Here is a 27,104-nt window from a genome sequence, read left to right as displayed (position 1 = left end):
AGCTCGACTTTTTGAAGTAAAAGTAGAGTTATTGCACTTGCCCCGCCGTCGCCATTGGTTATTATTATTATTATTTACCAGATTTTTATAGCGCTCTTTTCATCTATAAAATAAACGTTCAAAAGCGCTGGTTAAAGTTTTTGATAGTCTCAAATACCTCTGTTACTATCAAAGCAGCTATTGACTTGCAACTTAAAATATTTATTTACTATCAACGTCTACTCCAGTAAAAACAATCTCCATAACACTGATTTTAATTTGACAGAGTTATGCCCCTTTTTAACTTAGAATTCTTTGGTTAAAGTTTTTTATAAAGTCAAATCTCTCTGTTACCATCAAAGCATTTGACTTGAAACTTAAAATAGTTATTTACTATCAAAGTCTACACCAGGAGAAGCAATTCCCATAAGTCTGATTTGTATTTTGACTGAGTTATGCTCCTTTTTAACTTGGATTTTTTGTTAAAGTTTTATATAATGTCCAATATCTCTGTTACTTTCAAAGCTATTGACTTGAAACTTAAAATAATTATTCACTATCAAAGGCTTCACCAGAAGAAAATTCCCCATAACTCTGATTTGAATTTTGACAGTGTTATCCCCCATTTACTGGCAAAGCTCTAATTCAAGCACTTAGGAAAGTCAAGCATGCTGTTTGACGGACAGCTCTTGTTTTATGGACTAATGGATATTTGATATCTTTGCACAAATATTCCCAGTAAGAATACAATATGTTGAATGCAAGATTCAGGATCCCCTCTACATGTCAACATCACATTCAGAGGTTTTACATTTAAGTTTTTTTTTCTTATCTGCTCAAAAACAGTTTTACATGGATGTGACATTATGTCATGTGCTAAACTTAGAACCATATATTAAATGTTTAGATCACATTTCCTTTTCAGATGTTTTGCTTCTTCTTGCCAGAAAATCGTATCTGGTTTAAAACTTCCTTTGCATGGATTTATTATTGAAATAACTTAGCAAAAATGATCACCATAGAAACATGCATTATCCAAAACTCTGTCTTAAAATTACATGGGTTAGAGCATCCATTTTTAGCTCACCTGAGCAATGCTCAGGTGAGTTTTTCTGATCACTCGATGTCTGGCGTCTGTCTGTCGTCTGTCTGTCGTCTGTCTGTCCGTCAACATTTAGCTTGTGTATGCGACAGAGGCTGTAGTTTTCAACTGATCTTCATGAAATTTGGTCAGAATGATTACCTTGTTGAAATCTAGGCCGAGTTCGAAAATGGGTCATCTGGGGTCAAAAACAAGGTCACTAGGTCAAATCAAAGAAAAACCTTGTGTATGTGATAGAGACTGTATTTTTCAGTTAATCTTCATGAATTTTGGTCAGGATGATTACCTTGATGAAATCTAGGTCGAGTTTGAAAATGGGTCATCTGGGGTCAAAAACTAGGTCACTAGGTCAAATCAAAGAAAAACCTTGTGTATGCGACAGAGGCTGTATTTTTCAATTAATCTTAATGAATTTTGGTCAGAATGATAACCTTGATGAAATCTAGGCCGAGTTCGAAAATGGGTCATCTGGGTTTAAAAACTAGGTCACTAGGTCAAATCAAAGAAAAACCTTGTGTATGCGATAGAGGCTGTATTTTTCAATTAATCTTTATGAATTTTGGTCAGAATGATTGCCTTGATGAAATCTAGGTCAAGTTCGAATATGGGTCATCTGGGGTCAAAAAGTAGGTCATTAGGTCAAATCAAAGAAAAACCTTGTGTATGTGATAGAGACTGTATTTTTCAGTTAATCTTCATGAATTTTGGTCAGGATGATTACCTTGATGAAATGTAGGTCGAGTTTGAAAATGGGTCATCTCGGGTCAAAAACTAGGTCACTAGGTCAAATCAAAGAAAAACCTTGTGTATGCGACAGAGGCTGTATTTTTCAATTAATCTTAATGAATTTTGGTCAGAATGATAACCTTGATGAAATCTAGGCCGAATTCGAAAATGGGTCATCTGGGTTTAAAAACTAGGTCACTAGGTCAAATCAAAGAAAAACATTGTGTATGCGATAGAGGCTGTATTTTTCAATTAATCTTTATGAATTTTGGTCAGAATGATTGCCTTGATGAAGTCTAGGTCAAGTTCGAATATGGGTCATCTGGGATCACAAAGTAGGTCATTAGGTCAAATCAAAGAAAAACATTGTGTATGCGATAGAGGCTATATTTTTCTATTGATCTTCATGAAATTAAGTCAGAATGTTTGCCTTGATGAAATCTAGGTCAAGTTTGAATATGGGTCATCTTGGATTAAAAATTAGGTCACTAGGTCAAATCAAAGAAAAACCTTGTGTATGCGATAGAGGCTGTATTTTTCAATTGATCTTTATGAAATTTGGTCAGAATGATTGCCTTGATAAAATCTAGTTTGATTTTGATTATTGGTCATCTGGGATCAAAAAGTAGGTCACTAGGTCAAATCAAAGAAAAACCTTGTGTATGCAATAGAGGCTGTATTTTCCAATTGATCTTCATGAAATTTGGTCAGAGTGATTGCCTTGATGAAATCTAGGTCAAGTTCGAATATGGGTCATCTGGGGTCAAAAAGTAGGTCACTAGGTCAAATCAAAGGGAAACCTTGTGTATGCGATAGAGGCTGTTATTTTTCAACTGATCTTCCTGAAAGTGTCAGAATGATTGCCTTGATGAAATCTAGGTAGAATTTGAATATGGGTCATCTGTAGTCAAAAAGTAGGTCACTAGGTTAAATCAAAGAAAAACCTCGTGTATGTGATAGAGGCTGTATTTTTCAACTGATCTTCATGAAATTTTGTCAAAATGATAGCCTTGATAAAATCTAGGTCAAGTTCGAAATATGGGTCATCTGGGTTCAAAAACTAGGTCACTAGGTCAAATCAAAGAAAAACCTTGTGTATGCGATAGAGGCTGTATTTTTCAATTGATCTTCATGAAATTTGGTCAGAATGATAGCCTTGATGAAATCTAGGTCAGGTTCGAATATGGGTCATCTGGGTTCAAAAACTAGGTCACTAGGTCAAATCAAAGAAAATACTTGTTTTTGCTCCAATTTTAATGATAATTGGTCAGAATATTTTTTTCCATGAAATCACTAGGTCAAACATGTTTACACTATTATGGTGTATTGTGGTGTGTTTCTCAGGTGAGCGACCTAGGGCCATCTTGGCCCTCTTGTTGATACATTTCTGGTTTTCTATATTTTCAGTGAAAGTGATGTTGAGAGTGGTTCTTCTGGTAGTGATAGTGAGGAAGGCTTTGCACACTTTTTACAGTCACGGTTACTGTCTGGAAGTAGGTCAAGGTCTAGAAGTGGTTCTAGAAGTAGGTCAATCAGCAGAAACAGGTCAACATCTAGAAGTAGGTCTAGAAGTAGATCAGTTAACAGAAGTAGGTCAAGTTCACCCAGTATATCCAGGTTTGTATATTATGTTAGTTGAAATTATACTGTTCTATAGTAAGTGGTAGAACATCATCATATTTCATAATTTTAGCTTGATTGTAAGATTTTTTTCAAATAATGAGCTATTGATGTTTTTATCTACATCACAGAAATAGTTGCATGTTTTCAAGTTTATCAGAAACTGCTGGACTAAATGCTTTCAAACTCCACACATGTTTTTGGCATCACAAGATGTCCTCACAGGGCTGTTTTATTAACTCTGGTTTACATTTTATTATGCATTAGCGAGAAGCTAAAATTTATATGATTGTATTGGTCTGACTTCCATTCAACAACATTATAGTCTAGCTGTTCTACTCAGCCTGGCGTCACACCTTGAATAAAGTTTTGCATGCAAGTACATTTGGCTATTATTTAAAGGCATATAGCTTTGAAACTTATTTTTTCTACGTCAATTACCAACCTTACTGGGTCAAAGTCCCATATCTCTGACATGTATTTTGGAGAAATTATGCCCCCTTTTGGACTTAGAAAATCCTGGTTAAAGTTTAACATGCAAGTTACTATCTCCAAAACTAATGCAGATACTGGATTGAAGCTCAATAGATATTTTAACATTTAGGGTAATATTCCTGCTTCTGGGACAATGATTCGAATGGTCAAGCACTGGCTGTCTTACGGACAGCTCTTGTTATTGCGCTTATCTCAAAAAGTATTTCAGACAGAGTCATTAGACTAAGGGAATGTTTTACACAGTTACGTATCTGCAGCATGTGATGTTGTGAAGTTGTTTAGAATTACATTCAGTAAGGTCAGATATATGGTCCATGATTTGGCAAAGACTTTGCTTAAAAGACTTTGAAGTTTGTTTTGAGCATTATTGCCTAACTCATAAAGTATACAATGTAAATCAAACTATATATGTTACTCGACATATTAAGTTGTGCACCTCTGACTCTTTTTGGGGGGTTTCAGTTAGTTCATCCTGTGCTGAAAACACCAAGCTATAAATCGGTAGTTAATCCCCCACCGTGGCGGAGGGATTATAGGAATGGTCTGCTTCCGTCCGTCTTTCCGTCCATCCTTCCGTCCGTAACAAAATCGTGTCCGGTCCATATCTCCTAAACCCCTTGAAGGATTTTCATGAAACTTGGGTCAAATGATCACCTCATCAAGAAGATGTGCAGAACCCATAAGTCAGCCTTGTCAGTTCAAGGTCAAGGTCACAACTCAAGGTCAAAGGTTTGAGCCTGCCATTTTGTGTCCGCTCTATATCTCATAAACCCCTTGAAGGAATTTTATAAAACTTGGGTCAAATGATCACCTCATCAAGACGATGTGCAGAACCCATGAGTCAGCCATGCTGACTCAAGGTCAAGGTCACAACTTAGGGTCAAAGGTTTTGAGCCTTCCATTTCGTGTCCGCTCTATATCTTCTAAACTCCTTGAAGGATTTTCCTGAAACTTGGGTCAAATGATCACCTCATCAAGACGATGTGCAGAACCCATGGGTCAGCCTTGTCGGCTCAAGGTCAAGGTCACAACTCAAGTTCAAAGGTTTGAGCCTTCCATTTCGTGTCCGCTCTATATCTCCTAAATCCCTTGAAGGAATTTTATCAAACTTGGGTCAAATGATCACCTCATCAAGACGATGTGCAGAACCCATGAGTCAGTCATGCCGGCTCAAGGTCAAGGTCACAACTTAGGGTCAAAGGTTTGAGCCTTCCATTTTGTGTCCGCTCTATATCTCCTAAACTCCTTGAAGGATTTTCTTCAAACTTGGGTCAAACGATCACCTCATCAAGGCGATGTGCAGAACTTACGAGTCAGCCATGTCGGCTCAAGGTCAAGGTCACAACTGAAGGTCAAAGGTTTGAGCCTTCCATTTCGTGTCCGCTAAACCCCTTGAAGGAATTTTATAAAACTTGGGTAAAATGATTACCTCATCAAAACGATGTGCAGAAATTATGAGTCAACCATGCCAGCTCAAGGTCAAGGTCACAACTAAGGGTCGAAGATTTGAGCCTTCCATTTTGTGTCCACTCTGTATCTCCTAAACCCCTTGAAGGATTTTCATCAAACTTGGGTCAAATGATCACCTCATCAAGAACTCATGAGTCAGCCATGTCAACTCAAGGTCAAGGTCACAACTGAAGGTCAAAGGTTTCAGCTCTGTATCTCCTAAACCCCTTGAAGGATTTTCATGAAACTTGGGTCAAATGATCACCTCATCAAGACGTTGTGCAGAATTCATGAGTCAGCCATGTCAGTTCAAGGTCAAGGTCACAGCTAAAATCAAAGGTTTACCCTTTCACTATCCATAGCAGTGGCGGGGGATTTAGCTGTCTTTCAGACTGCCTTGTTCCATTTACAGATACATTTTTAGTGTACTGTGACCTGCTAAAACACCACCTGTACATAAAGTCCACACCTTTGCATCCTTAAGCATGATTAGTGTACTGTGACCTGCTAAAACACCACCTGTACATAAAGTCCACACCTTTGCATCCTCAAGCATGATTTGTATTGTGTCACTGACTGCTGGATAAGTTTGTGATCTAAAGACCTGAAACTTTCCACAAATGGTATTCAGCATGTAAGTTTGTACATCTTGGGTTTATAATCAAGAACACCGTTACAAAAAAGATAGACAGTTACTATAAATAGAAAACAACTAACCATTATGCAGAGCAGATGACCCCTAATGATTTTTGGGTCACTCTATTTAAAGGTCACAGTCACAGGGGCCTGAACATGGAAAATTGTTTCTGTACAATAACTTGAGAGCCACTTGACCAAGAATGTTTTAACTTCATAGGACAATTGGACATGTTGAGTAGGTAATTGGCTCCTAATGATTTTGGGTCACTCCATTAAAGGTCAAGGTCACAGGGTCCTGGACATGAAAAACTGTTTCTGATCAATAACTTGACCATCACTTAACCAAGAATGTTAAAACTTCTTAGGATGATTGGACTTGCAGAGTAGATGACCCCTATCAATTTTTGGGTCACTCCATCAAGGTCACAGGGGCAAGATCATGGAAAGCCGTTTCCAATCAATAACTTGGCAATCGTTTGACCCTTAACATTGAAACTTCATAGGGTGATAGGACTTACAGAGAAGATGACTTCTATTTTGTTTGGGTGTCACTCTATCAAAGGTCAAGGTCACATGGACCTGAAAATGGAAAGGTATTTCCGATCAATAACTTGGGAATCAGTTAACCCAGGATGTTTTTTGAGTAACTGAAACAATTTGTGATCAGTGTGTAAACACTTAATGTAAAGTGGTCTGCAAATTGATGTTTCAGTTCTGAGATAGTAAAGCTAGTGTTAAGCATGGGGTATGATAAGAAGCTTGTGAACACTGTTGTACTGCAACACAGGACACTGGCAGGTAAGATATTGTTTACATAGAACACAGGCAGGTAAAATATTGTTCACGTAGATAACAGGGAGGTAAAATACTGATTACATAGAACACAGGGAGGTAAGATATTGATTACATAGAACACAGGGAGGTATTATATTGTTCACATAGATCACAGGCAGGTAATATATTGTTCACATAGAACACAGGGAGGTAAGATATTGTTCACATACAACACAGGGAGGTAAGATATTGTTTACATAGAATACAGGGAGGTAAGATATCATATTGTTCACATAGAACACAGGGAGGTAAAATATTGTTAACATAGATCACAGGGAGGTAAGATATTGTTCACATAGAACACAGGGAGGTAAGATATTATTTACATAAAGGGGGGGGAGGTAAAATATTGTTTACATAGATCACAGGGAGGTAATATATTGTTCACATAGAACACAGGGAGGTAAGATATTGTTTGACATAGAACACAGGGAGGTAAGATATTGTTTTACATAGAATACAGGGAGGTAAGATATTGTTCACAAAGATCACAGGGAGATAAGGTATTGTTCACATAGAACACAGGGAGGTAAAATATTGTTCGGATAGAACACAGGGAGATAAGATATTGTTCACATAGAAAACAGGGAGGTAATATATTGTTTACATAGATCACAGGGAGGTAAGATATTGTTTACATAGAACACAGGGAGGTAAGATATTGTTCACATAGATCACAGGGAGGTAAGATATTGTTTACATAGAACACAGGGAGGTAAGATATTGTTCACAAAGATCACAGGGAGATAAGGTATTGTTCACATAGAACACAGGGAGGTAAGATATTGTTCACATAGATCACAGGGAGGTAAGATATTGTTTACATAGAACACAGGGAGATAAGGAATTGTTCACATAGATAACAGGGAGGTAAGATATTGTTCACATACAACACAGGGAAATAAGATATTGTTCACATAGAACACAGGGAGGTAAGATATTGTTCACATAGAACACAGGGAGGTAAGATATTGTTCATATAGATCACAGGGAGGAAAAATATAGCTTCAAGGTCAAGGTCACACTTAGAGGTCAAAGGTTAACAGGGTCTGTTTCTTGTCCAGTCCATAACTCTGCAATTGATGAAGAGATTTTTTAAATTACTTGGCATAAATGTTCTCCATAATGAGACGACATGCCATGTGCAAGATCCAGACCCCTAGCTCTAAGGTCAAGGTCACACTTGGAAGTTAACCTTTACCTTGCTTAATTTCTAAAATGAACAGGTCCATCATTTAATTTGGGCAGTACCGCTTATTACTCAAAGGGGTGTTCACTGGAAATTTACTGACTGAATAGCCAACAGTGCAGACCATGATCAGACTGCATGGATGTGCAGGCTGATCTTGATCTGCACTGGTCACAAAGGCAGAATCACTTGCTGCCAGCAGGCTAAAGGTTAAAGGTTAACAGGATCTGTTTCTTGTCCGATCCATAACTGCCATTGATGAAGGGATTTTAAAATTACTTGACATAAATGTTCCCATGTCATGCACAAGATCTAGACCACTAGCTCTAAGGTCAAGGTCACACTTAGAAGTTGAAGGTGTTTCTTGTCTGGTTCATAACTCTGCCATTTATAAAGGGATTTGAAAATAATTTGACACAAATGTTAACCATATTGAGAAGGTGTGTCACGCTTATGACCAGGGTCTCTGGGGTCAAGGAAAAGGTCACAAAATGATGCGGGATTTTTTTGCGCAGACAGCTGTAGCATTCTTTGGCATGCTTTGGGGGTATTTGTCACCAATAGTGACAGGTCTTGTTGTCAAATGTTTGTTTGTTTGTTTTGGGGTTAACGCCGTTTTTCGCCAGTATTTCAGTCATGTAACGAAGGGCAGTTAACATAACCAGTGTTACTGGATTCTGTACCAGTACAAACGTAGCCTCCGCAAGTAACTGCAAACTTCCCCGCATGAATCAGAGGTGGAGGACTAATGATTTCAGACACAATGTCATTTATCAAATAGTCACGGAGAACATACGCCCCGCCCCAGGATCGAACTTGCAACCCCACTATCCGTAGACCGACATTCTACCTACTGAGCTAAGCGGGCGGGTGATGTTGTCAAATGTAGTTCGTATATAAGTGTTATTTATATGCCCCCTCTAAAGAATTTAGAAATTTATATTGTTTTGCTCATTGTCATTCAGTCTGTAGACCAGTCATTTTCTGATCAATAGCTAGAGTTTGCTTGGTCTCAATATGATCAGACTTCATATGGTGGTCTTCAGTGGTTAGTAGATGACTCCTGTAGTTTTCAATCATTAGGTCAAGGTCATAGTTACCTTAAGACAGGAAATTATTTTAGCTCAAAAACTTAAGAATGTCTTCCTAGAGTTGTCAGACTTCATAAAGGTGATTTCCTGTGGTCAGCAGATTGCACCTGTTGTTTTAGGGTCAATAGGTTAAAGGTCAAGGTCACAATTCCTCAAGACTGCAACTGATTTCCGCTGTATTACTATGGATTGTTTTGGCTTGCAGTTGTCAAAGATCATTGGATGATTATCTGTGTTCAGAGATAATCTCTACCATATTGAGGGTCAGTAGGTCAAAGGTCAAGGACTCAGTGGCCTTGAAAAGAAAAAATGGTTTCCGTTCAATAATTAAAGAATTCTGTGGCCTATGTTTCTTAAACTTCATAGGACGATTGCTTGTGGTCAGCGGATGATTCTGTTGTTTTGGGGATCAGTAGGTCAGATGTCAAGGTAACAGTGAACATATTAGGCTCAGAAAGTGAAGAAGACCTTGACCCACAGTTGTTTAACTTCATAGGATGACTGCCATTGATCAGTATATACTCCATTGTTTTGGGGTCAGTAGGTCAAAGGTCAAGGCAGTGATCTAAACTGAAAACAGTTTCAGCTCAATAACTACAAAATGCTTTGGCCTACAGTCATCAGATTATATAGGGTAATTGCCTGTAGTCAATAGGTGCCCGCTAATCCTATTAAGGTCAGTAGGTCAGAAGACAAGTTCACAGTGATCTCTAGACTGAACATGATTTCAGCACAGTACTTTAATGTTTGCCCATAGTGAATAGAGGACCCCTAGTGTTTTTAAAGTATTTTGGGCTTATGTGTTTTACAAAAAGCTCTTGTTTGTTCATAAGTATGGTCCACATTTATCTGTCATCCTGTCATATATTGTTTTGCAGGAGCTGAAATGACAGATTTGAATGAACTAATTGATGCTGTAGAAAGAGAAAGGTGCCAGCAGGAAACTGTTTCCATGGATATCTCCAGTAGAACAGGAGCTGCTGGGAGTTCTCAGACCTCAAAACATGGAAAGAATGTTCCAACTTCATGTAAATATTGGAAATTTGTCCTCATTTCCTTAACTTATATTTTACAGATACATCAGCCTTATATAGTTTAAATTTCTCTTTGATTTGTGATACCTTTAATCTTATTCTTTTTAAAAGAGTCCTTACCCTTGATTTATAATCAAGGGGCCACCGTGGCCGAGTGGTTAGAGTCGTTGACTTCAAACCATTTGCCCCTCATCGATGTGGGTTCGAAACCTCATTTGGGGCGTAGAATTCTTCACGTGAGGAAGCCATCCAGCTGGCTTACGGAAGGTCAGTGGTTCTACCCAGGTGCCCGCTCGTGATGAAATTGTGCACGGAGGGGCACCTAGGGTCTTCTTCCACCATTAAAGCTGGAAAGTCGCCATATGACCTAAAATTGTGTCGGTGCGACGTTAAACCCAACAAAATGAAAATAAATAAAATTGATTTATAATCTGTATGAGTTGTGTTTGCATATGAATTTGACAGGTCTTTGTTAAATGTTCAGTCTATTCTTAGGTGACAATTGTGAAGTAATTGTTTAATTTCAGGTGCTTCTTCAATAGAAAATGAATATCAGCAATTGAAGGATCAAAGACTGTGTAAGATCTGTATGGAGCTGGACATTGAAATCACCTTCACACCATGTGGACATTTCATTTCATGCGAACCATGTGGAAAACCACTTAAGCAATGTCCTATATGCAGACAGAGTGTAAAATCTTACCTGAAAACTTACATGTCATGAATCAAATACTTTCCAGAAAATATATTCAAAAAATGTTTTTGAAGAATCTTTGGAAGCTCTAGGCCCGCCTGCTTAGCTCAGTAGGTAGAGGGTTGGTCTACGGATCGTGGGGTCGTGAGTTCAATCCTCGGGCAGGGCGTATGTTCTCCATGACTATTTGATAAACGACATTGTGTCTGAAATCATTAGTCCTCCACCTCTGATTCATGTGGGGAAGTTGGCAGTTACTTGCAGAGAACAGGTTTGTACTGGTACAGAATCCAGGAACACTGGTTAGGTTAACTGCCTGCTGTTACATGACTGAAATACTGTTGAAAAATGGTGTTAAACCCAAAACAAACAAACAAACTTTGGAAGCTCTATATTAAATCTTCAGTCTGCAAATATGTTGAAGGCAGCATTGCAGCTTAGGAAGGGCAGCTGAAGATACCGACACACGGGGTCCCAAGTTTAGTTCTCAATAGTTCTGGCTACCATAACTGATGTTTTTATTTTCTGATGGTCACATCCATTAAGTTATGGTGAAACCCCATTTGGTTAACTAACCAGTGTCAAACTGCAAGATCTCGCACAGTCTCTCTTGAAAAACTGATGACGTCTTGCAAAAGTTCAGAGCATGTGGTTATTTTTGAAAATCAAGATCAAAATTTTGCATATTTGTGAATTTAATTTAATCATAAACATAACCATTTTCCATAAAGGTCATAAAAAAGAAATACCTTAGAAGGTTTAAGTTCTCAGAAAAGGCCAGTGAATAACTATTCTGTGCCTTTTGGTTTTCAAAATGAAGTGTACCCTGATGAAGTGACAACTGCAGTTGCAGACAAAAATATTGCAGACAAGTGTACCCATTTGAAACTTGTGTGTATAACTTATGTTCAAATTAAGTTGCATGGATTATTTTATGTCGGATCAAAAGAAAATTGGATTAGAAATATTTTAAAGTAAAAGGTTAGTCTATTGCATTTCATTTGATGAAATTATAGTGTGACAGACTTCTGGCACGATTTCTGATTAGGCTTCAGTACGGGATACGTTTCAACTCAGAGATCCATAAAGGCATATACACATCTCTGAGCTGAAATTTTTCAGCTAAGTTCTCAAGTGTAAATAATTAGAAACAGCTTTTACGACAAATACAGTGTACTAAGGTTACATTTTTAAAGTGTACGAGTAAGAATGAATGTCCTCAATGCCTAGTATACTTACCAGTTTTTATGCTGACAAAGTAGCAGAGATTTTTCAAAGTGCATTATGGTGAGTGTTTAGGAATGTTTGATCTTTAAAGAATATATGAAAATAACTTGCTAGGCTAATATCAGCCAGGCTTAACAGGAATGTTTCTTTGCTGGTCCCTTTTCAGATTCTTTCAAATTTAGTTAATCTATACAGAATTTTGGTTGCCATGCAACTTCAAAATATTTGTCACAGCTATGTTCCTTGTGTGACCTTTTACCAAATTCCTTCAAGCCATGTTGATTTGTAAGAAAACATGGCCACTAGGGGCAGTGCTAGTTTTCCTAACATTGCTACATAGGAAACTCTCAGAATATTCACCTCTGAAACTGTTTGTCCTATTTATAAATAATTTAAAGTAAATGTTCCATTGGTGTTCAGCCAAATCCCTTCACAGTGTTCCACTATGGTAAATAAAGGTGTTGACAGGGGCAAAGCAAGTTCTTGTATGGCTTTAGTGGGAACTTTGAGAACTTGCTGACTTATTTCAAAAATAATTTCATTCAAATGTTTTTGTGTTAACTCTATTCCAGGTTTGTTCAAACTATTCCAGTTTGTCGAAAACATTGCCACTATTACAAAGGCAAAAAGTCACTTTTCCCGAAATATATGTGTAGTACAAACTTTAAATTCTAATGGTTAGAAAACAGTTGCCTAAATTTCAGAATAAATTCACATATTTTCCTGACATGACCCTATTCCAGAATTCTTCAAGCAAGCTGGAACTTCCATTGAACGATCTAGGGCCATCATTGTCCCCTTATTTTATGTTTGAAGTGTGCTATAGATTTCTCTGTGTTGGTAAACTTTTAGTGTTTTTATACTTGAAACATCCAGTTTATAAATATATCAAAGCATGGTAATACTTAAAATTTTGCCATAAAAATTTTGATACTTCATTATACCAATTTATACCAAAGTTGTCTAATGCTTTTTATTTTATTTTTAATAACTTAACTTCTTCTCATTGGTCAAAACTGCTACCTCTAACAAAAGATAAATGTTTTTACTGTTTTTTTGTCGATCCCATTGGTGGTGAGCTCGACATAGTTGTCACAATGGCGGTTTGTGTTTGTGCGTCTGTCCGAGTTTGTCCAGGCTGTAACTAATCCATGGATTAACGGATTCTTAGATAACTTAGCACATATATTTGCCTCAATGACATGGCGCATCATGTGCAAGAACCAGATTGGTAGCTTAAAGGTCAAAGTCATACTTTTAGGTCAAAGGTCAAAATATTTTTAGGTCAAAGGTCATAACTTGGTGCTGTCCTGGCTGTGACTCAGCCATAGATTGAGGGATTCTTAAATACTTTGGCACAAATGTTTGCCCTAAGATGTGTCATTTGCAACAACTAGATTGTTAGCTTAAAGGTCAAGGTCATACTTAGAGGTTAAATTTAAAAACTTGGTGCAGTTTTCCTAGTCTGGGCTGTAACTCAGCTATGGAATAAGAGTTTCCTAAATAACTTGGCACAATTGTTTGCCTCAATGAGACCGTCTGTCAGGGTAAGTAGTTGAAAGCTCAAGTTCACTCTTAGGGTCAAAGGTCAAATGTTGATGCAGTTTATCTTGTCTGGGCTTTAACTTAGCCATGGATGGAGATGTTCTGAAATAACTTGGCAAAAATGTTTGCCACAATTAGTTCTGGTGCTGCCAAATAGTATCATAAATGTTAGTTCTTTTGACAGCTGGTGGGCTCTACATGTTGCCTGTGGGCATCTAGTTTTTCTCTGTGGAATATAAGATCTAAAACTAGAGAAGTGGCTATACTGCTTGGTTCCCAGTATTACTATGTATTGTATTAGTTACATGGAAGACAAAGGCACTGCCTTGTATACCATTTGCTTTCACTTTTGCTATCTTTTCAAAAATTCTGTAATGTTTGCTTCCATTGAGTTGATTTATAATAGAGGATATATATTACATATTAGAATAAAGTGCATGTATTTGAACTAAACACTTTGAAATCTGTTTTTTTAATGTAAACTGTTTTATATTTAAAATTGATCTACTCTTGACTGATTTGATAGTTATGAAAGATTTTAAGATTTTGAATTTATGAAGTTTTGTATGTTTGCAACATTGAATGATATAATAGAATATATATGAGCCGCGCCATGAGAAAACCAGCATCCGCACGGTCTGGTCAGGATCCATTCTGTTCGGTTTCAAAGCCTATTGGAATAAGAGAATCTGTTAGCGAACAGCATGGAACCTGACCAGACTGTGCAGATGCGCAAAGCCACAATGTTGATTTTCTCATGGCGCAGCTCATATGTTGTTATCAATTGCCAGAAGAAGTCAGTAAATACCCTGGCTTTGGCTTGTATCAGTATCTCCGCCTTCTTGTGAATAACACATTGTATTGAATAATACAATTGCCAATAATTGTATATATTTTCTAACACATATTTTTTTGTAACAACTTTCGGATATTAATGAATATTAAAACATTCAATTACTCCTTATTTGAATATGATTTATGATACTGAAATTTTCAGTAAATGAAATGAGAGACAAAAGTCATTTATAAAGAATATCTTCATATGGTGGAAGGAGATTAAAGGAATATAGACCTGCATCAGTTTGGCAAAAGATAAGATTAATTGAAGAAATTAGTTGAAGAAATTATCTATTACCATCAAAGGTTTTACGTAGACTTTATGATTGTGTGTTTGATTTTACAATTGCATCATATTTTATTACATACTTTGTTTGGATATACCCTTCTTATACTTTCAAGAAATGTTGATTTCATCATTTTGTCAATGGGCAGTTCTGTTAATTATGTCTCTCACCACACAGTGGTGTGGGAGACATATTGATTTACTCCAGTCTGTGTGTGTGTGTCTGTCTTCCTGTCTGTGTGTGTGTGTGTCTGTCACAAACCTTGTCCGCACTCTTAAGTCGTACATTTCTCATCCGATCTTCACCAAAAGTTTACAAAATGTGTTTGACCATAAGACCTCGGCCAAGTTCAATAACTAGCCAAATATGTGCAGGCACTTCGGAATTAAGGCCCTTGAATTTCAGAAATATGCTCAGGTCTTGGGAGCTAAAACGGCCCATATACTACTAATCATTAGTAGTATAGGAGTCCCTTTGGGGCACTTTATGTGCGCTTTAAGTGCAAGCTTCACCAAACTTGAACAAAATGTGTTTGACTATAAGACCTCAGCCATGCTTGATATCTACCCAAATTGGGCCAGGCACTTCGGAATTATGGCCCTTGAATTACCGAAACAGTGTTTTTACTCTTGTCAATGGTTTGCTCTTGTCCGCACTCTTAAGTTGAACATTTCTCATCCGATCTTCACCAAATTTGAACAAAATGTGTTTGACCATAAGACCTCGGACAAGTTCGATAATGAGCCAAATCGGTCGAGGCATTTTGGAGTTCTGGCCCTTGAATTGTAGTGAGTAAACAGTAAATAAAGACTGACTTGCTATTTAGATGATTAGGCAGTTGTGGGAGACATTCGCTTTTCTCAAAAGCAGCTCTAGTTTCAGCATGATTTTACAACAGTCACCTTTTGTTAGTTTCATGTTGTCAGTCACCTCTGTGTTATTGTTGCGTACTGCTTAATATTTTTCATTAATGTGTTCATTATGTAAATTTATTTTTACATAAATATTCTTTATCATAATTTCAATGGAATATTTTTCATGTTACTATGTAGAATAGAGGAGATATTTATTTGTCTGTATTGAATATAAATATTATATTTTATTTTTAGATCCAAAACATTTCTTTTTCAATTGATTTTGTTCAGATGCATTTTGATACCCCAGCAATATGGAAATACACATGGCTGACAAAAGGGCCTTACTCTGTAAATCTTTAAAATAGTTACAGTAGAATGTTTAAAGGCCCATCAATTGAAAAGTCCTCTCGTTCAACTTTTTTTTAATGTATTTCTAATTTAAATGTATTTTCATTATTAAAATGATAAAGAAGTACATATTACATTTCTCTTCCTTTTTATAGACAATTATTTAATGTTTATGTTGTATTTTCATCTACTGTGCACTGAGCCCATATGTTTAGAAACAAGTTCCTCTATGTAGTCTATAGGCATAGTGAATCCATTTATAATGTCATGTATCTCTTTCTGTTGTAAACAAAAAGTTGTGACAGCACCTTACCACCTACCTGTGCAGAGGGATAGAAAGGCTAACCAGCTTTTTTTTGCACAGAGGGACAGAAAGGCTATCTATGTCAGGATGACTGATTGACAGTCTGTAAAGGTTTGAACTAGTTAGCTCCTTAGCAATATTACATCAAAAGCAAATAACTCATTTTCATCAGGAGAAATTTCAAGACAAATAATAAGGGCTTACTCATGTCTGCTCCTTTTTGTGTTCTAAATGCATATAGCAAGACAAGTTACAAGGCATTTGTTTTTTATGCCCCCTAAGGTAAGGTGGGCATATTAAAATCACACTGTCCATGCGTCCGTCCATGTGTATGTCCCTGTAAATCTTGCCTGGGCTGTAACTTTTCATCCATAAATTGATTTTCAAATAAATTGGCATAAATGTTTACAATAATGAGACGACGTGTCATTAGCAAGACCCTAGCCCTAGCTTCAAGGTCAAGGTCAGACTTAGAGGTAAAAGGTTAACCGGGTGTGTTTCTTGTCTGGTCCATAACTCTGGCATTGATGAAGGGATTTTGAAATAACTTTGCATAAATGTTTACCATAACGAGACGACATGTCATGTGCAAGGCCCAGATCCCTAGCTCCAAGGTCAAGATCACAGAAGTCAAAGGTTGAAAGGGTGTGTTTTGTGTCCAGTCCAAAACTTGCACAAGATCCAGACACCTAGCTCTAAGGTCAATGTCACACTTAAATGTTAACGGTGTCTATTGCTTGTCCGGTCCATAACTCTGCCATTGATGAAGGGATTTTAAAATTACTCGGCATAAATGTTAACCATATTGAGATGACGTGTCATGCACAAGACCCAGACCCCTAGCTCCAAGTTCATGGTCACACTTAGAATTCAACCGTGTTTCTTGTCTGGTCCATAACTCTTGTTCATTTATCAAGGTATTTGAGAATAATTTGACACTAATGTTAACCATATTGAGGTGTGTCACACATATGACTCAAGTCTCTTGGGTCATGATCAAGGTCACGAAATGATGTGTAATTTTTTTGCACAGACAACTGTAGCAGCATTTTTGGGCACACTTTGGGGGCTTTTGTCACCAATAGTGACAACTCTTGTTTTAAATTTAACCGTCTCGCCATTCCATCAGTTCCTCTTTTTTTGGCATTAAGGAGGTAGGTTACCTTGTTACAAGGGTAAATTCAAGTTAGTTTAACCGCAGCATTTGTTTGTATTTCGTGTAATATGAAGTTTTACCTGCTACAATCTCAATTTCGTTTGTCTCTGTATCTTCAAATTCAATTTTTATCTAGGTTTGAAGAACATGACCCTCTAAAGGTATTTCATATTAAAAGAAGACGGAAAATACGGATATTTAACACTTTTCAGTGTATTTTAGTTTCATTGATATCCGTAGAAGTCTGCATAATTGATAATTTTACTAGTATGCACGTTAGCTTTCTAATATAAGCTTTAAATGCATATGTCGCGGGGCTCGTGTTTCCATGGTAACGCATTTTCTCTCATTTTTAAACAACTATGTATAAAAGTAGGGGTTTTCGACGGCTTAAGTGGCATTCTGTTAATGACTAACATGGAATATTTGGGAAATATTATAAGCAAAATACCATGCACTTTACATGGTACCCTATTTTTCATAAAGTTTACAGTAACCATGGCAACAGAGATGTTTAAAATAGCTTATATCTTGCTTTTTGTCGTAATTTCTTATAAAAAATATTGAATAAGATTATCTTTCTAGTTAATGTAGCTTTAAAACATATTATTTCTAACGTAAGTTATATTTTCTTGTTATTTGCATTGATTCAAACAAATTTCACAGCTTAGAATACATACGGCAGTACCCCTCGCCTGGCATTTTTCATGGAAAAATCGTTCACCATGCTGATATTATTCTAATGGATATTGTTGAAATGAAAATAAAAAGCCGAAGTTGTGTTTCTTAAAAAGACCAGTGTCAACGCTTTTGAATTTTACATTTAGATACATAGGTCACGGGCTTCGTTTCCATGGTAAAATCAATCAAATTTAAGGAACCACATTTTTCTACTGAAATTTGAACAGTTTTAGATCTTATTTTTAGTATATAAGTAACAAATTATCAACGGAACCTGAAAAATAGGTATTACAAATCAAACTGCTAGATTTTTTATTTGAAAATGGCCGTTACAAGTAACCTTTCATCCAACTATATTCCAAATAACATTGGTTACCATCATCCATTTTCTTACAATCCGCATAACGTTTCAATATAACTACATAAAAGAAGCAAAATATTGATGATTATTCAGAGCAAAAGATTCAAAACAAATATTTCAGCAAATATTTGTTATTTGAAGATAGTTAAAATAAGGAAAATGCACAGAATTACGTACTTTCAAAATAAAAGCTATTAATTTTGCGCGGTAACTGACACGTAACGTCATGACGTCAATGACGTCATTTGAAGGCAACATTGTTTTGAAGCGTCTCTGCGGCAATTGATTCATTATTTCTGCATTATTAAACCATAAAGTATCAGATCGGAGGCAGATTCATGATTTGTTTTCAGGAGAATGAATATAGAAACACATTTAATTTGTCGTAAACGTCATCGTAAATCGTCACGGTAGCTTCCGGTTGGACATGCGCACATACAAATATGAAGGTAACCTACCTCCTTAAATTGAATGTTTTATTTTATTTAGACCTTATAAAGTGAGAGCACTATGACCATATTTTCAGGGAGGTCATTCTACATGTCTACTGCTATAAACCCAAAGTACCATCTTCTGAGCTCTGCCCTAGCCCTTGTTTTCAAGCAGCTTAAGTGAGTGCCCCAACAGCTGATTGTGAAACAGTAAAAAGAAAATCTTATCAAACTGTTCAATATTTTTAAACAAATTAAATATATGAACCATATCTGCTTAATCTCTTTTACATGCTAAGGTTAATTATCCCAAAACATTCATCCTCTCATTGTATGGGGACCGACTTAGATCACCAAATATTCTTGTTGCTCTTCTCTAGACTACACATTCTCAACTGCCATTTTATTTTTATTATGCCCCCTTTGAAGAAGGAGGGGTATATTGTTTTGCAGATGACGGTATGTCTGTCGGCCAGTATGTAGTCGTGTTCTACGAGTCTTGTTAAGTTTGGAGTTCTAAATTACTGTTCCATATTCCTAATAGTGTCTCACTAGGCTCTTATATGGATTGAGAAACATTTCTTTGTTAATGAATGTAAATATCTTGTATATAAGAGAACCATTTTATTGTCCCAGACAAGAGCTTCCCAGCCTTAATCAGAATTGATTGTTGGGCAGTACGTCGTAGATGGGGTTTTTTTGTGCTTACTTAATGTCATTTTTAGATCTAGGTCTTTTTCACTTTCTACCTGCAATGTTTCTTTAATTTCTTTCTGCTTATCTTTGTTGTACTAATTGTCAGTGTCATCTCTTGTTCGAAAATGCAAATGTTTACATTCCTTAGTGATGAAAGTCAGCTGCCAAGTATTGCCAATTAACATGTTTCTTCCAGGAGAATCTCCACAGCATTACTAATTTTTGAAGTCAACTTGGTGTCATCTGCAAACAGGTTTAAGATGCAATTCAGAATTTCTGAAAAGTTGTTAATGTAAATCAAAAATAGAATGGGTCCAGGGGCACTACCTTATGGAACTCACCTTCATCTACATGATACTCCCAACAGTCAGTAACTGACTATGACTTGGAGGCAACTGTCTGGGGGGAACTCTTAAGTTGTTTTTGAAAATGGTTAGTTACAGTTATGTATCATGTACATAAATCACATACATACATTAAAGTTTACAATCAAAATAATGTAAATGATCTGAAAACATGCTTTCAATATTATATGCAGTTTCAGTAAATTAACTCTTATGTTATTTGTTTGAACAGTTGTTATGTATTTTAGGGTATTGTTTGCCTTGTTTGATACATTTTGTAAGTGTGATTTCCAGCTGAAGTTCTCACTGATGTTTACACCTAAATATTGAGAATATTTGTGTAGTTTTTAATTCATGGTTACATGTATGTATCTTATAGCAAAAGTCAATGTTTTTTCTCTTTAGCTCATCTGAATTTTGAAAAAAAAAAAATAGTTGATGTACACTGTAGTCACTTCATCGTTGGCCTCAGCGTTGGTTACAAGTTACGTTTAGGTCCATCTTTTCTCAAAAACTGTAACAAATATAGCTTTAAAACTTTGCACACTTGTTAATTATCATTAGATGACTGCATAGGCCAAAAACATAACTCTGATAAGCATTTTATCAGAATAATGGCCCTTTTTATACTTGGAAAATTTTATTTTCTTGGTTAAATTTTTATGCCCCCGAAGGGAGGCATATAGTTTTTGAACCGTCTGTCGGTCTGTCTGCAATTTTCGTGTCCGGTCCATATCTTTGTCATCGATGGATGGATTTTCAAATAACTTGGCAGGAATGTGTACCACAGTAAGACGACGTGTCACGCGCAAGACCCAGGTCCGTAGCTCAAAGGTCAAGGTCACACTTAGACGTTAAAGGATAGTGCATTGATGGGCGTGTCTGGCCCATATCTTTGTCATCGATGGATGGATTTTCAAATAACTTGGCATGAATGTGTACCACAGTAAGACGACGTGTCATGCGCAAGACCCAGGTTCGTAGCTCAAAGGTCAAGGTCACACTTAGATGTTAAAGGATAGTGCATTGATGGACGTGTCCGGTTCATATCTTTGTCATCGATGGATGGATTTTCAAATAACTTTGCATGAATGTGTACCACAGTAAGACAACCTGTCACACACAAGACCCAGGTCCATAGCTCAAAGGTCAAGGTCACACTTAGACGTTAAAGGTCATTTTTCATGATAGTGCATTGATGGGCATGTCCGGTCCATATCTTTGTCATTCATGCATGGATTTTAAAATAACTATGCATGAATGTGTTACACAGTAAGACGACGTGTCGCGCGCAAGACCCAACTCCGTAGGTCAAAGGTCCTAAACTCTAACATCGGCCATAACTATTCATTCAAAGTGCCATCGGGGGCATGTGTCATCCTATGGGGACAGCTCTTGTTTGTTTAAGTCCACTTTTTCCATAAAACTATCTGCACCAAGTAGTTATTCCATATCATCACCCAAGACATGTGACACAAGGTGCATAACTCTTGCACCAGTGTTTCTTGAATTATACCCCCTTTTACTTAGAATTTAAGGTACATTTGATGCACTTTCACTATATCTCCTGTTATTACAGAGAGGATTTGATTCAAACTTAAAAAATAGTTGTTCCACATAATAACACAAGGGCTATAGCTCTTGCTCTGGTATTTCATGAATTTTCCCCCCTTTTTACTTAGAATTTCAGGTTAAAGTTTTGGTGCAGTTTAACTCTATCTCAGTTATTACTTAGTCTAAATGGATTTTATTCAAACATAAAATAGTTGTTCCACATTATCACTCATCATATGACACAAGGACTGTAACTCTTGCACCAGTATTTTATGAATTATCCCCCCATTTTACTTAGAATTTCATTTTGAAGATTTTGTGCACTTTCACTCTGTCTCAGTAATAAATAGATATGATTCAAGCTTAAAATAGTTCTTCTGCATTTTCACCTGCGTCATATGAAACAAGGTTCATAACACTGGCCTCAATTTTTCATGAATTATGCCCCCTTTTACTTATTCTTGAAGTTTGAAGTGTTGGTGCACTTTCACTCTATCTCAGTTATTACAGAGAGGATTTGATTCAAACTTAAAATAGTTGTTCCACATGATCTCCCAAATCATTTGACTTAAGCACTTAACTCTTGCACCAATATTATATGAATTATACCCCTTTTTGCTGTGAATTTCAGTTTAATTTTGTTGCCTTTTCACCATGCCCCTTTTATACTTGTTTAATGCTTCGATACACTTATTTATTGTACAAATATTTTCACTATAAAACACTCCTTTGTTATAAATTATTTCTTAATTTGATTATGAACGTTGAATTTTCAAACACTGGGGATCTGTATATTGAAAATCTGCTACATTCAACTTTGGTCAGTTTTCATTCCGTCAGACACCACCAGTAAGTTTAGATACACTAGAAAAATATCAGTTAATGTCTGTTCAGCTTGTTCAGACAGTATCATAAAATCATACGGAAGATCTGACATGTAGATTATCATATTCTGAAAGCATGAGAAAACACATGAAAATACTTGCAGTTAATGTATTGTTTGTGATTACGTGTTACTCAGGCGACAATCTTACAAAATAGAAAATGATACTGCAAGTTTGTCGGAACTGTAAAAAATTTGAAAGCAAACATTAGCTGCTAAAAACATAAAAATAGATGTGTCTGCGCTGTATATATTAGAATATATAATTTATATATACTTTCTCTAACACTTCAGTTATTTTGAACTACTAGATGTTTTTGCAGTTAATGTTAGATACAAGGTGAAAAGAACATTTAAAGGTTTTGATTCTTCTAAAAGAAATATTTTAGTCGTACGATGGAACTTCATAAATGAAATCTAAAATAGTGTAAAAATGCAGCAAAATCACTTAAATTGCTACAAAGTTGCCTGGTCTACGCTTGCAAATAACCTAAAAACTGCATAATTATGGTTGAACTGGGAAAATAAGAAATATTTTCTGTACAAAATGATCAAGCTTGCATGGAAATGTTTATAGGATCAGCTATATACTATGGTAATTCCTCAGGGAAACAATTTCATCCCCTGACTTCGTGTTTTTGGGGGAGTGGGTTGGGGTAAATGAGAAATTTAAAGGGTTTTCGCTCATTCCCATCTACATTCCTGACAAATCTTAAGTATTAGAAGGGAGGTAATTAAACATTCTTCATAATAAAGCTTTATGCTATTCTCTTCCTCTACTTATCATTTATTGGCAAAACAAAAGTAGAAAAGTAAGTACAAAAAGAAATATTATCAAAAAATAGTTCAAAAGAGTTACAGTTAAATGCACCCTTCATTTTTATCAATGTACATGTACAATGTACATTTCATATCAGGTTACATAATATATGCATCAATGCACTTTGACTTGAACAATTAAAATTCAGATTGCTCTAGCTCTTTTGTGACAAATCTCTGCTAAAACTGCTTAGCATTTTTTTGTAGCATAATTATGCTATATTTATGCTAAGTTTCAGGACAAGTTTTGTTAAAACCCATCTATGGTTTATCAGTATAGGACAGATGCTAATATTAGCATACATCAACGTCTTGTTAGCCCACCATCATCAGATGGTGAGCTGCTCAAATCACTCTGCGTCTGTGGTTCGCCGTCCGTCCGTTTACAATTTCTCATTATCGCATCTCCTCAGAAACTACTGGGGGATTTTTTACCAAACTTTGTCTGAATGATGTATTGGTACCCTAATTGTGTCCTACTGAAAATCAGACTGGTTCAACAATTTTTTAGTGAGTTATGGCCCTTTGTTTTTTTTTTATTTCTAATATAATTATGTATCCAGTGGCCCTCCGAGTAGTTACTTGGTTTTTTAGGGCCTTACCTGTAGAAGGGTCTGCAGACACTAATGAGATATTGATTCAAGTTGTTCATTATTTTCCTATTACACCCCAGCAGAGAATGGACTACCCTAGTAGATTGATGGTTAATTGTACCCCCCAACAACAAAGTTGTAAGGGTGGGGGGGGGGGGGGTATACTGGTTTCAGGTTGTCAGTCTGTCCGTAGATGCAATCTTGTGCGCACCATCTCTCCTTATCCCCTTGACAGAATTTAATGAAACTTCACACAAGTGATCAGTACCAACAGTAGTTGTGCATGGGGCATGTTAGGTTCTTTTAGAAAAAAAAATTGCAGAGTTATGGGACTTTGTTTTTTTGTTACTATACTATATACATAGACACAATCTTGTGCGCACCATCTCTCCTCATCCCCTTGACACAATTTAATGAAACTTCACACATGTGATCCGTAACAACAGTAGTTGTGCATGGGGCATGTTAGGTTCTTTCAGAAAAAAAATTGCAGAGTTATGGGACTTTGTTTTTTTGTTACTATACTATATACATGTACATAGACACAATCTTGTGCGCACCATCTCTCCTCGTCCCCTTGACACAATTTAATGAAACTTCACACAAGTGATCAGTAACAACAGTAGTTGTGCATGGGGCATGTTAGGTTCTTTCATCGACAAAAATTGCAGAGTTATGGGACTTTGTTTCTTGTTAACATACTATGTACATACAGTCTGCATATGCAATCTTGTGCGTGCCTAATCTACCAAACCCTTACACACAATTTAATGAAACTTCACACATGTGATCAGTACCAACCCTAGTTGTGCATGGTGCATGTTACATTCTTTTAGATAAATATTCTGCATAGTTATGGGACTTTGTTTTTTGTTACTATACTGTATACATACAGTCTATATACATACAGTCCACATAATTATGCAATCTTGTGTGCGTCAAATTGCAATGTACTGTGTCAGTGCATACGGGGGGTACATTCGTCACCTTTAGTGATAGCTCTAGTTTGTTTAGTACTCAAATTTCTGGGTTTAATTATTAGTTATAATATAAGTAATCATATGTGCATTCTTTGTTTCCATACTAAGAAAAAAAATGCATATAACTCATTTATGGTGTCATCTCTCTTGTTTAGGGTCAAGGTCACTTATTTTGATCTAGTGACCTACTTGTTTTTTTTAACCTACAACATTCAAATTTGGACCACATGTATAGTTTTGAGTGGCTGGATGAACCTTGACATGAGTTGACATTGATCTTGACCTAGTGACCCACTCTCACATTTCTGTAGCTACAGCTGTCAAATTTGGACCACATGCATAGGTTTGTGTACCGAAATAAACTTTGACCTTGACATTGATCTAGTGACCTACTTTCACATTTCTCAAGCTACAACCTTCAAATTTGGACTACATGCATAGTTTTATGTTCCGAAATAAAATTTGACCTTGATTTTGATCTAGTGACCTACTTTCACATTTCTCAAGCTACAACCTTCAAATCTGGACAATATGCATAGTTTTGTGTACCAAAATGAACTTTGACCTTGAGTTTTACCTAGTACCTACTTTCACATTTCTCAAGCTACAGCCTTCAAATTCGAAGCACCTGCATAATTTTGTGTACCGAAATGAACTTTGTCCTTGAAATTGATCTAGTGACCTACTTTCACATTTCTCATGCTACAGCTTTCAGTTTCGCACCACATGCAGTTTTGTGCACCGAAATAAACTTTGACCTTGATTTTGACCTAGTGATATATTTTTGCTTTGCTCATAGCACATATATTGACCAATCTCCTTGATATTTGGTATGTAAGTATCTTGCATGGAGCCAAAATTACCAGTTGGTATTAGAGGTCACTGGATCAAAGGACTGTGATGACCTGGATTCTGACATAGTTACCTACTTTAGGATTTTGAGCTAGTCTTGAAATTTAGAACATTCAAAAGTGACTCAATGGTGGGCGCCAAGATCACTCTGTGATCTCTTGTTTAAAGACATAGAATATTCCTGAGTATGGACCTAGAGTATTGATTGTCATTAATTAATAATAGTAAAAATCTAAATACTGTCGGTTAATATTATGATTTGTTTAAAGGAATATCTGTTACAGAAAACCGCAAGGTAAATTTGGCTATACTCAGTAACCTCTGCTTTCTGTGGTCTGGGTACAAGTTTTGATATTTGAGAAGCCCCTACCAGATATTAGGTATAAAATGATTAAAAACCAGTTAGTGTCATCAACATATGTCACATGATACAGGTTCACAAACACCGAATAGCGTTGATCCTTTGCCTCTGCAGGGACGCCTTGGTCATTCGATTACAATATGTACTAATAAGCTGTGATAATGGGGCAATTGAGTCCAATAAGTCTAGGGGGTGTTCAAAGATAATCCATCATAGATCCATTGTAAAGCAAATATTGGATTTACCTGTATTGGAAAATAGTGTCAATTGTTATTGAGGTCAACTGCCACATTATCAAAGTTTATTAGTATCATGGTCGCCAATAAAGTGCGTTAAGTTAAAATGAGGTAACAAAGTATCTGTTAAGCGAAATGAAACTAATATTATATAATGACATATCTGACGATATTGTATTGTATTGATACTATACTGATAAACCCAGCCGCCGCGCTAATCTAATTATCTGCATCAGTTTAAATTACATTTCACATCTTTGGGATCGAGCCCTTAACTGTAGAGGGGGCATGTTCGACTGTAATTGCAAGCAGATGGTTGGAATCAGTGACCCTACACAAGATAACTGGTTGAAAAAGGGAAGATAATTCAAATATATTCATTACAGGTTAGGAGGCAATGAAAAGTTCTCGAAGCTTATCGGGCAACAGTTCTGACCAAAAAGTATGTAACCAAACACATGAAATAGAAATGTTGCAATATTAACATGACTGTATGTGTCCCATTACAAACCATCAGCAATACGTGTCTAACATCTTTTCAATTTGCAGACCCTGAGTTTTTTTCCTCTTGGTCGCTTAATGTCGATAAAAAGCTAAATTTGCCAACTTTCATATCGCTGCAGAAAATTCCTGAGAAGTGCTGATGCCAGTCGCTACATAGTTTCATTCTCAGATAACACTAGCTGTGAACGCTTAAAATAAGCCCAAAACTAAAAACCATTCGTTCTCTTTTCTTTTTCTTTTTCTTTTTCATTATTAAGTTTTCTTGGAGTACCTGTCATAACGACAGCTCCACTTTAGCCACTCCAACAAATCTGCAAGTCATTTTGTTACAGTCGGTGCTAGTCATTACTGTCTGGAATCGCTACATAGTTTCATTCTCAAATAACACTGTGAAAG

The 27,104-nt window shown here is 36.4% G+C and overlaps 1 protein-coding gene across 3 annotated transcripts in view; it reads left to right on the top strand.

The window, feature by feature from the left end:
• Positions 1 to 16,080, top strand: part of LOC123553796 (uncharacterized) — a 48,429-nt gene extending 32,349 nt beyond the window's left edge. For all 3 annotated transcript variants that reach the window (XM_045343449.2, XM_053548790.1, XM_053548789.1), the window contains exons 6-9: positions 3,215 to 3,424; positions 6,723 to 6,808; positions 10,003 to 10,152; positions 10,686 to 16,080. In XM_045343449.2, the coding sequence (XP_045199384.2) occupies positions 3,215 to 3,424; positions 6,723 to 6,808; positions 10,003 to 10,152; positions 10,686 to 10,882 (643 nt within the window). In that variant the 3' untranslated portion in view covers positions 10,883 to 16,080. The remainder of the gene's footprint in view (positions 1 to 3,214; positions 3,425 to 6,722; positions 6,809 to 10,002; positions 10,153 to 10,685) is intronic.
• The last annotated feature ends 11,024 nt before the right edge of the window (positions 16,081 to 27,104 follow it).

Source organism: Mercenaria mercenaria, chromosome 7 (assembly GCF_021730395.1).
Source record: "Mercenaria mercenaria strain notata chromosome 7, MADL_Memer_1, whole genome shotgun sequence".
NCBI lineage: Eukaryota > Metazoa > Mollusca > Bivalvia > Venerida > Veneridae > Mercenaria > Mercenaria mercenaria.
The sequence above is the reverse complement of the archived record's forward strand: the minus strand, read 5'-3'. Positions and strand labels throughout refer to the sequence as shown.